This window comes from Microcebus murinus, chromosome 12, assembly GCF_040939455.1.
Source record: "Microcebus murinus isolate Inina chromosome 12, M.murinus_Inina_mat1.0, whole genome shotgun sequence".
Classification (NCBI taxonomy): Eukaryota; Metazoa; Chordata; class Mammalia; order Primates; family Cheirogaleidae; genus Microcebus; species Microcebus murinus.
Window position 1 is genome coordinate 36,399,449 of NC_134115.1, and position 12,109 is coordinate 36,411,557.

Genomic DNA, 12,109 nt, shown 5'->3' on the forward strand with positions numbered 1-12,109 from the left:
CATTCTCGGTATTCTACATCTGTTTAAAATAATGAATCACAATGAACAAAGTATCAAATCTAATGCATCTTGAATTTTTCTCCCATTTTTACATAATCAATAGGGTGATCAAATCTGCAAAAGTAAAGGTCAATTACGTGGAGAGGAAGAAAGAGCTGTCTAATTGTCTATTCAGTATCAAAATTCCCAAAATAATGTTTTGGATATTGGGATTGTTTTATTCTGTCATTATATTCAAGTAGCTGTAACATTACCAAACATACCTGTGCTTTGCTTTACCTTAACTAATTAGATTGATTTGCAGCCGGTTGTTTGTCCCATAATAGTCACTGGTATTTGGCAAGGTGACAGCCACCTTAAATCCAAATCCTTCTTGATTTGAAAACTCAAGGTACACATTTTCTCTTCCTATTCATACTTGTGTTCCTGAGATGATCACTTATCCCATGTTAGGCCAATTATGGCCACACAAGAGCCTACTCCATTCTAGGACTTTTAATTGTGCTGTCCAGGAAATAAACTTTTCTACTGGTCTTCTCAGTGGTGTTACAATCCTAAAGCTTCCAGTATACACAAAAGAGGAACTTAAACCCGAAACTGTGAAAGTAGAGACCAGGCTGAAAGACAGGGAGAGACATCAAGTTCTGAAGGCATCACCTGAGTGCTGAACCCAGTTGTGTCTCAAGATTGTATATTCCTACTCTGAAAATGTGAGTCCATTCCTAATCTATTATATGAGCAAGTATATTTGAGCTGGTATATAACACCTTTCTTTTTTGTAGGCCAATCTGAGTCAGATGTTCGGTCACTCATAATTGAAAGTCCTAACTCCACGGATCCTATACTTTTCTTCAAAGCACTTATCCAAAAGTATAATTTTATTGTTACTTCAATGCTTACCTCTTTCACCAGACTGCAGTCTCCTTGCAAATACCAGCAGTATCTCATTTGTTCAGAGCTGCATCCTCAATACCTACAACGGTTCTAACCCATTGTTGGTACTCAATAATATTGAATGACTGAGTAAATAATCCAAACCAAGTATTTTCTTAGCCAAGTTCCCAAAGGTTTTAAGAAATTAACACCATGCAGCTAGTTTTATGTGCAGGAGAGTTGTCAGTTGTTTGAAGATAATACTTACGTACATAAATAATGCAATTAAATTCACATATAGTAGTCATCTTCCACAGAATTAAAGATTGCCTCTGATCTCCAACATGAGTGAAACCAATGCCTTTCTTTACTATGTAAATCTGGGGGAAGTATTTCTCTGAGCCTCTGTCTGATTACCAGTGACAGGTGCTTAACCCAAGGTAGACACTTGTGAATAGTAGGCTCTCAGTAAATGGAGTTACTATTAGTACAAAGGAACTAACTAGTTAACCAGAAGAGGAGAGGGGACATATAGTCAGTTCAAAACCAAACTGCTTGAGTGGACAAAAGCAAAGGCTAGGGCTGCATAACACTGACATTTTTATTAGAATTCATTTGTAACAAATGGAACTTGTGTCAGCAAAGAACTGATTTTCATACAGACTTCTTTCGCCACCAATGTAACGAAGTAAGAAAATAAAAAGCACGCCTTTCATTCTGTAAAACATTTTACGCGTACTACTAATTAGAGGTAATTGTATTTTTTTAACAAGCCATTTTACAAGTTATTTTTTTTTTAATTTTTCAGTCTATGCATCCAAAACGAGAGCAAAGAACACAACTGTTATTATCTTTGTAAAGACACTCCAAGCTTGGATGGCAAAGCCACATAACGGATGGATAGGATGGATCTGTAGCCTTCTGATCTCTGCTGGAGTATCAGGGCACCCATAAACCCAAAGAAAACCAAAACCCAAAAAGAAAAACAGAAAGGGAATTAAACATAAAAGGAAGGACTAAAACAAAGCAAAATCAAAAATAAACAGGAAAGAAAAAAATATGTGCATTACTGCAGACTTTTTTCTCTTCCTGTTTCTATGTTGTGTTATTTACATACACACAAATGAATTTCTGAAGCAGTTTCTTACAGATGGGTTCAAGTAATAACATTATTGGGTGTAGAATCAATAGGGCAGTGCATAGTACAAAGGTATAGAAAGTGCAAAGTTCCCTAGAGGCCCTTCCCTCCCCTGGCTGTCCTCGCCATTGTCTAACCATGCAAATCATTTTTAAAAAAGAGCTAAAATAAAGTTCTGTACAAATCACTTTTTATATATTTTGATTTTTTTACCATTGTAACTAATTACAAAATTATACATAACTACACGTACATAGGTAAATAATAGCACCGTACTGGTTATGATGATGAAAATAACTGGAAACTTGATAGTTTATGGCAATGACAGATAACGATGTTCACCTGGGAAATTAAAACTTGAATGGTTGTACAGAAAAGCACAGAGTGGAATGCACATCAATGACAGTAAGGGAGTTAGTTCTAGGAACAGGTCCTGAACAGTAAGATTCCTGGAATAGTCTCCGCCTTGTTCGTCTATGGTATGCATCCCATTCACTTTCTTCTTGTGAATATTGCCATCTTTCCCTTTGCCAAATGGGCAGGTTTTTTTTTTTTTTTTTTTTTTTTCAGGGAGAGAAGCTGCTCATTGGCCATTCTGGTGTGTAATACTCCATCGGATTCTACATGTCCAACATGGCATGTCTGGATGATGCAATGTCTGTCTGACCCCCTTTGTTTCACTAAAAGAAAATCATAGCACTGAGTAATCTGGCACTTGGATAAATCTCCAAAAGATACGAACTAAAAGAAAACAATAACAGACCCACATAGTGCACATTCTTCTCTGGTTCTGATGTAGGTTAGAGAGTCTCATTCTGAGGTAGCCTTCTAGATACTTTTTTTTTTTTTGAGTATTATATATTTTTCTTTTTTTTTCTTTTTCTTTGTTTTTTACAAAAGTGCTCAAATACAATGCTTGCAAGTGTTTGGTCTCTTGGATTTCATTCTGCTAGCAATGAGAAAATGTGGAAAACAAAAGTCCTTCATGAAGAACGTCCATGAAGTTAAAATTAAACCAAAGTATTATACCTATACTAAAACTCTTTAAAAAGAGTTCCTCAGATATCTTGAGGGTTCTTTAAAATTATGTAAAATGTGGCAAACTCATGCCATCATCCATGGCTTCCTATAGAAGTTATGTTGGAAGTTAGGGGAGCTATATATTGTTTATTTCCCCTTTTAGAAAAATCCTAATGGAATATCAAGTATATTCCAAAGTTGCCAATGATGTTCATTACTCAGATAAGTTTGGTGCAGTTACTGCATGTTCCAGAGCAGTTTTAGAAGGGATTATAAATAAAACAAGTAGTTTTTCCTGATGTGGACGATTACAAAAGGAAGAAGGGCCCTGATTATCCAAGTGCTTTGGGCTGGTACAATCACTAACATCCCCGACTTGGCTGAAAACTAGGAATGCATATTATTCAAAGAGTTTTTGTACATGTGGTAAACAGATAATGCTTTAATAGGAAGAGTAACAGATACGAAGAACTAATGGAAATACGAACCAAAAGCTAAAAAGAAATGCTATTAAAATAGGCATCAATTATAAGGCACTCTAAATGCAAAACTAAAACCAAAACAAAACAAAGTACAGCACTTCCCAGGAATGCTGTATGCCACAAAATGTTTCTGACCGAACAGAGTAACATGAGTTTGGCTTTGCCCCTGTTACATATCATAAATGCAAATTTCATAGCACATATTATAGACAATATACGATTGAATACACTTTTTTTAAACAACTTGATAGCTGATATATTACAACATTCTCCCCTCCTGAAGGGATATGCACTGACCTTTCCCACATGCACACCTCTTAGATATTTAATAATTTTTTTATTGCACTAGAGTGTTAGAAATATTGAACTTTGTTGGAAGCCTGGCTAACAAAAACGGCCTTTTGTGAATATGATTGGGTGGATGGGGGGAGATTGGGTAGGAAATTAGGGGGTGAGGTTTGACAATCACTGATGTGCATTCCTCATTTCCCTTTATAAAATTAAAGTTTTGTGATATTAAGAAATACCAATATATCATAAAATTAAGAATAAATTGAAAAAGATGTTTACAATAGCTTGTCTACAATTAAAAAAAACTAAATCATGGAAGAACTGAATGATAGCTATATCTATCTTTTTGTGTGGACACACTGTCTATATATACATAGACACCCTTATAAAATATGGATATATATGTATATATGTTAGCAGCAACTTTATACTTTGCGCCTCCCTGTTGATTCCAAAAACAAAACAAAACAAAACAAAAAATAAAAGATAAAAATAAAAGATAAAAAATTCTCTTTATTTGAAGAGAATGGGTACTTTCTCACCAATCAAAACTGAACACAAGTGTAAAAGTAATATCTGACGAGACCGATACTGTAGATTAAGAGTATTGCACAAAAATGTGCAAAAAATTTTCAAATTATTTGATATTTCTACAGCAAGATATTACAGATAACAGTTCTACAGCTTAAAAAACACCTACAGTTTGGAAATAAAAAATGAAAAGTTATGTAACATTTTTTTTTTTTAAATTCACTTTATCGAATGATACATTTTGTTAAAAAAAAGTTTACACAGTTAGAAATGAAGCACAGGTCAGCAGTATCTTTACAATACTAAAAAACTAAATCAAGGACTTCCTTTTGAAGCATTCCCCCCCACCTCTCCCCCTAAAGTGTTATCATGAGCAGTATGGTGGGAAGGGGCGATGTCGAAGCCGAGTCCATCCCGCGGTGAGAAGCCGCGCCTGCGCACACCGCGCGCCGAGCCGCAGCACTCTGGCAGCTTCTCCTTGCACCCAGCAAGCGATCCTGAACAAGACGGTGGTTCTTTGCTGTGATTTCTTCTTCCCTTGATTTCGAATCCTCGAGGTATCTGTAAATAAAATCCTTCAGATGCCTCATCAGTCAGGATTCTCTTTTATTATTTTTTTCAGGTTAGATTATTAAACTGTGAATTCTTGGTCCACCTGGGATAATTGGTTTTTTAAATTTGTTTTGTGTGTAATAGTCCCACTAAGTAGTTGTTAGCTAGAAGTTAAGAAGGACTTCTCAAGTGCCCTGTATGGCTCAGAAGAGACTCCATGGATAGTGAAGGGCCTGTAGTAAAAATCCGGAATGGGTCGGGGGTTTCTACGTTGCATAGTGATCAAAGCTGCCCAGGTACTCTAGCGCGGCTCGATAGCAGAACTGATACTGATCCTGCAGGAGACGAGGCATGGAGAGAAAGACGAGAAGGAAACATGATTATATTTGGAAAATAGAAAAATGAAGATCAATATTAGAAAACAGTTACATCTATACAGGGGCAAAACCAACTACTTTCATCAGTCAATTCAATCCAATGACGGATCGGTTATAATGAACAAAGAACAATTAGCCACACGGAGTGTTTGTTAACTTCACCGATCAATTTGACTAACACAGTCTCCTAATTCCAAGTAGTGGTGGGTTGAGGGAACATTACCTTCCAGACAAGTGTTTTCCAAGCAGTAGCCAACAATCACCACCAGCCAAACATACAAACTCCTCATATATGCCTTAGAAGTCACTTTATATAATTGCTTGCTTATTTTTTGTGATTACTAATTCTCAGTTTGCATATGTAGGAGAAGCTGATACAGATGCAAACTATTCTGAGAAAGAAACTCTGGATTTATTTATCTTCTGGGATACTGCCAACAGAATTTGAATTTTTTTAAAAAAAATTATGATTGGACAGTAGACCGTTGCTGCCTGCAATCAGAATTACCATCATTGCTGACATTCGTATATAATTGAAAGAGATAGCCAAATGATAGCCAGTAAGGAACATCAGGCTCACAAAACCATTTATGCTGGGTGCTGGACTTTTAAGCTTTTCATTTCTGAAAATGGCATTACAAGACTGGCTGCCCACATCAAAAAATACCTGTGCCATTTGGCCTAATTCAGTGTGATTGCTAGTTGTCTTTTCTAGAAAGGCATACACTAAAATAAACCAGTATGAAACGTGGCCTTTTTTCAGACAAAGAAGAACACTGTCATATTGGAATAAATCAGAGCATTGGTGGAGAGATGGAAAAATTACAATTTACAGATGACTGTAGGGATGAGAAAAAGTAGGATTTTCCCCATAAAAGAAACCTATTTTCAGTAGCCAATGGGGCTGAAAGTAGATAGTTTCTATTTTGCTTAAATGTGCATTTTTCTACAATAAAAATGGTAATGCAATATAAATGGAGTTTGCTTTCCTATCTTGTCACAGTGAGTTGCTTGGCTAAGTGTTGAGGCTTTTTAAACGTCCAATTTCCCTCTGTCACCCCCAACACCCATTAAGTTTGTCAGGCTGACATAATGTTTTGAGTATTGTCAGCCAAATGCTTGCACTACTTTGAAATCAAAGTCTGGAAGATATTGTGGATGTTGAATTTAGGAACACATATACATTGTATAATTTGGTGGCCTTTCAAAGAACATAAACACTATCACTCATATTATTTATCCTTAGAAATGAATGCTCAATAGACCAGACTGGCTAAATCTTGAATTCATATTATTATGAGAAATATTCAAATTTTCATAACAATTATTGGAATCTAAAATGAGGGGCTAACTTCTGTAGGGTTATCCGGGAACCAAACATTTTAAATGACCACTGTTAAGACATGAAATATAGAGCAGCTCATGTCTCTGTAGGCATATAGAAAGAGAATGGAGAAGTAAAATGGGCTGGGGCTATTGTTAGCATGCTTTCTATATATTTATGTATTTATAAATAAGTACAATATATATTAACATGAATATAATGAATTATATGAATTTGCCATTTTATAGTTCAAAATGGTCCAAAAGTGACAATTTATCATGGCTCAATCTAATGTATAATCTCATATAATTTCCACAATGACATTGACACTGTTACCTCATTTAAAAGAGGGGGAAAATGAGGTTCAAAATTATTAAACATTTTGATGCTTTTCAAGTATTTTATCTCTGGAGTTGAAAGTCTCTGGACTCTAGAAGGTCCAGAGCTAGCAAAATCTAGGCTTTTGAGATGTGAAAAACTCATGGAGACTTTTCTCACCTCCGTCTGTACCATGGCTGGCCGTTGTGTTCTTAACATTTTGACCGTCTGGAAGATATCTACAACTCCTTCGTATCTCATTCTTTCCAAAACAATGCTTAGTGTTATGAAGACTCCAGTTCTTCCAACGCCCGCACTGGCACAATAACAAAGGCAACATTACTGGATGACATGCTCATGGTCTTAGCTGCATTTGCTTTTAGGTGGGCATGCTTCCACCAGCTCCCATAGTCCATGTTTCTCCACAACCATGTTCAGAAAAATGTGGCACTGAGTTCACCAAGATTACTCTTGGGATAGTGAGTTTGATAGCATGTGAGAATGAATGTGGAGTAATCAGGATTAAGTTTTATAAAACAAAAAGACTTTTCAACTACGGTTATACACCATTTTAGAAAGACCAAGAAAACATAAATATTGTTAAATAAATGAAAAAAAAAGCATGAATAAAATATAGGTTTATACTATTCATGGAGGTCTTGATTTAGATATAACCTACTTAATATTTTTAAAGGATTAAATAATTCAGAATAAGGTGAGGTTAATTTGGCATTTCAACTTTTCTAGCAATTACTCACTTTTTATAGTCACTTAAAATCTGTGCAGGATGTCTCATCATCTAGACATATCAGTATATAACAAGATATATAAATGATTCAAATATCAACATTGGTTTTGATATGAGAAAAGAGATTCCATAACAGGGGTTTTATTTTACATGGAATTTTCACATACTCTTCAGGAGGATTTATGACTATCCTGTAAGTATCTGTACAGATTGTGTACACGCTATACTTTTTCCTACTTCCTGAAACTTTTAACTTTCAACAAATTCTCAAAGGCATTTCTAATCTTAAAACAAAAATGGTTAAGAGCCACTCATCTCTAAACTTATCTACTATTTTTAGATGATCAGCAGCTAAAACCCCAGGATTCTTTCCACTACATTAGCAAGGTTTCGAGAGTCTCTCTGTTATCTTAACTGTTTTAAGATAATTCCAGAATCTTCACGGCAGCAAGAAAGAAAATTAATTCATAGCTCTTGTGCACTTAAGAAGCAGGAAAGCATATGGAGGTTTTAGGCAATGGGGAAAACACTAAATAATCTGAAAAATCCCTGCGTTTTAGAATCCTAATTAAATGGCATGCGTAACACTTGGGCACAGACTGGGGATGTAGCTGTCAGGCATGTATAAATAGTGTGGCCCTTCATGAATGGGGATATCTAATGAGTCCAAACAGAAACGTTAAGTGAGGCTTTAAAATCCAGGGCAGTCTGTGTCCAGCAGCAGTCAGGGCTTCTGTTACGATGGAGTAGATGACCTGGAAGGTCCCTTTCGACACTGAAAGTCTCTCTTAGTCATGAGAAACTGTGATTTATGATCCTTTTGTTGAATGGTCCAGGTACTCTGGAGCCTATCATACCTTGATTCAATTGCTCAAGTGCAACAAAAATATGGTGTTTCTGGATTTCTACTAACTATTTTCAAGAAAAGAACAGACATCGGCCTTATAACTTCCAAATTTACTAACTTTATCATGTTAGTTTAATAAGTTATAAATAAGTAGTATTTTCAGAACATTCCCAGATAAAATATTTAGAAGTCTTCAATCATATTAGATATGTGATAATATGCCATAGCATTTATATTAAAGGAGTGTTTAAATCATATTGTGATTATAAAAGTAATGTCAAGTAATACACACCTGTATGTGAACACACTTATACACTTAATCTTATGGGAATGCCTAAAGCTAAGACTATGTTTTAAATTAAAGGTATTATTTTCTTTACAGATTATACTGGGAAAGTTTAAATTAGCATTTGGGAAAATTATGTGTAAAACTAAAAGAAATATCCAGGTAATTAAAGCCCGATACATATCATCCACTTCGTCCGATTACAGGCATCCCTCATTTTATTATGCTTCGCTTAATTGTGTTTCACAGATATTGCATTTTTTTTAAATAAATTGAAGGTTTCTGGCTACACTGCCTCAATCGAATCTATTGGCACCAATTTTCCAAGAGCATGTGCTCACTTTGTGTCTGTGTGTCATGTTCTGGTGATTTTCACAATATTTCAAACTTTTTCATTATTACTATATCTATTATGATGATCTATGATCAATGATCTTTGATGTTGCTATTATAATTGTTTTGGGACACTACACTATGCCAATATAAAATGGGAAAACTTAATCAATGAATGTTTTATGTTCTGACTGCTCTACTGACTAGCTGTTCCCCTGTCTTTCTCTCTCTCTTCAGGTTTCTCTATTCCCTGAGACACGACAATATTGAAATTAATTCAATTAATAACCCTACAATGGCCTCTAAGTGTTCAACTGAAAGGAAGAGTCACATGTCTCTCACTTTAAATCAAGAGCTGAAATAATTAACCTTAGTGAGAAAGGCATGTCAAAAGTCAAGATAGACTGAAAGCTAGGCCTCTTGTCCTAAAGAGTTAGCAACGTTGTGAATGCAAAAGAAAAGTTCTTGAAGAAAATTAAAAGTGCTACTCCAGTGAACACATGAAAGATAAGAAAGGAAACCAGCTTTATTGTTGATATAAAGAAAGTCTGAGTGGTCTGGATAGAAAATCAAACCAACCACAACATTCCCTTAAGTTAAAGCCTACTCCAGAGCAAGGCCCTGGCTGTTTTTCAATTCTATGAAGGTAGAAAGAGGTGAGGAAGCTGCAGAAGAGAAGTTTGAAGCTAGCAGTGGTTGGTTCATGAGGTTTAAGGAAAGAAGCCATGTCCATTACGCAAAAATACAAGAGGAAGTAGAGAACTTGCAGCAAGTTATCCAGAGGATCTGGCTTAGATAACTGATGAAGGTGTCCACTCTGAACAACAGATCTTCAATGTAGGTGAAATTGCCTTGGAAGAAGTTGCTATCTAGGACTTTCATAGTTAGAGAGGAAAAGTCAATGCCTGGCTTCAAAGCCTCAAAGGACAAGTTGACTCTCTTGTTAGGAAGCTGGTGACTTTAAGGTGAAGCCAATGCTCATTTGCCATTCTGAAAATCCTAGGGCCCTTAAAGAATATTCTAAATCTACTCTGCCTGTGCTCTATAAATGGACAACAAAGCCTGGGTGACAGCACATCTGTTTACAGCATGGGTTACTGAATATTTTAAGTCTACTGTGGAGAACTACTGCTCAGAAAAAAATGCATCTGGGTCACCCAAGAGCTCTGATGGAGATGTACAAGGAGATGAATGTTGTTTTCATGCTTGCTCACACAATATCAATTCTACAGCCCATGGAACATGGAGTAATTTTGACTTTCAAGTCTTATTATTTAAGAAAAACATTTCATAAGGCAATAGCTTCCATAGACAGTGATTTCTCTGATGAATCTGGGCAAAGTAAATTGAAAACCTTCTGGAAAGGATTCACCATTTAGATGCCATTAAGAACACCCATGATTCATACAAGATCAAATACAACAATTATGGGAGTGGGGAAAAAGTCCAACCCTCACAGATTACTTTGAGCAGTTAATGGAGGAAGTAACTGCACATGTGCTGGAAATAGCAAGAGAACTTAGAAGTGGAGCTTGAAGATGTTACTGAATTGCTTCAATTTCATGATAAAACTTGAATGGAAGGGGAGTTGCTTCTTATGGATGAGCAAAGAATGTGGTTTCTTGAGATGGAATCTTCTCCTGGTGAAGATGCTGTGAACATTGTGGAAATGACACCAAAGGATTTAGAATGGTACATAAACATAGTTAATTAACCAGCAGCAGAGTCTGAGAGGATTGACTGCGGGTAAAATGCTATCAAACAACATTACATGCTATAGAGAAATTTCTCGTGAAAGGTAGAGTCAATTGACATGGCAAACTTCATTGTTGTCTTATTTTAGGAAATTATCACAGCCACCTCAGCCTTTAGCAACTACTATCTTGATCAGTTAGCAGCCATCAACATTAAGACAAGACCCTTCATTAACAAAAAGATTACAACTTGCTAAAGGTTCAGATGATTGTGAGCATTTTTTAGTGAAGAAGTATTTTTAAAGTATGTACATCAGTTTTTAGGCATATTGCCATTGCACACTTAATAGACTACAGTGTAGTGCAGGCGACCTCAAACTACGGCCCGTGGGCCACATATGGCCTGCTGAGGACATTTATCCAGCCCGCTGGGTGTTTTTGTCCCCGCTGCCTGTCCTGCTTAGCAGCCGACCTGTCCAGGGCCCACAGTGCGCATGTGTGGAATGTGTGCCACATTCTCCAACGGTCTGAGGGACAGTGAACTGGCCCCCTGTTTAAAAAGTCTGAAGACCCCTGGTGTAGTGGAAACATACCTTTCATATGCACTGGGAAACAAAAAGATTTGTGTGACTCTCTTTATTGAGATCTTAACTTTATTGTGGTAGTCTGGAATGGAACCTGCAATATCTACAAGGCATGCCTGTATTTGATCCATATGTCATTTTCTACATGCTCTTTTGTTGTATAGTGCAAAGGATTTTTGATAACTCAACACAAAGCCAATGTGTATAAATAATGTCTGTTTCTCATATGATATACCATGTCTGAGAAACAAAGGATGCTAGAAAGGATTTTAGACAATCAGCTGAGAAAACTGAGGTCCAGAGAAATTTCCCTGTTGTCAAAGAGCTATGTAATAGTAGAGGTGGGACTAGAACAGAGGTATTTTGGCCCAAGTCTAATATTTGTCTTATTTTGAGATCTTGCTTCCTATTTCATTATGAACTATATGGTTTTTCTTGAAGTGCTGAAGCAAAACATATTTTTTTAAATGAATTCTCTCAAGAGTTCCACCATAAAGAGATTAGAAACTTAGACTTCTGCTGCTAGAAACTTAAAATATGTCAGTTAAATAAAATTAGGCGAATTCCTTTTGCTAGAGGGTTTTTTCATAGCAACTTCCAAAAGCACTAAATTTATGGTGAATGTCTATAAACCATTTACTTGCTATTTCTATTAACTTCAATGACTTGAATTATAAAATGCTCTAGAAACTATTGAAAATAATTAACTTG

The 12,109-nt window shown here is 36.0% G+C and overlaps 1 protein-coding gene across 42 annotated transcripts in view; it reads right to left on the reverse strand.

Annotated features, from left to right (window-relative positions):
* Positions 1-3,443: 3,443 nt before the first annotated feature.
* Positions 3,444-12,109, reverse strand: part of PTPRD (protein tyrosine phosphatase receptor type D) — a 2,082,753-nt gene continuing 2,074,087 nt past the window's right edge. For all 42 annotated transcript variants that reach the window (XM_076008727.1, XM_076008702.1, XM_076008696.1 and 39 more), the window contains 2 exons: positions 7,087-7,222; positions 3,444-5,222 (listed from right to left, as the gene is read on the reverse strand). In XM_076008727.1, the coding sequence (XP_075864842.1) occupies positions 5,154-5,222; positions 7,087-7,222 (205 nt within the window). In that variant the 3' untranslated portion in view covers positions 3,444-5,153. The remainder of the gene's footprint in view (positions 5,223-7,086; positions 7,223-12,109) is intronic.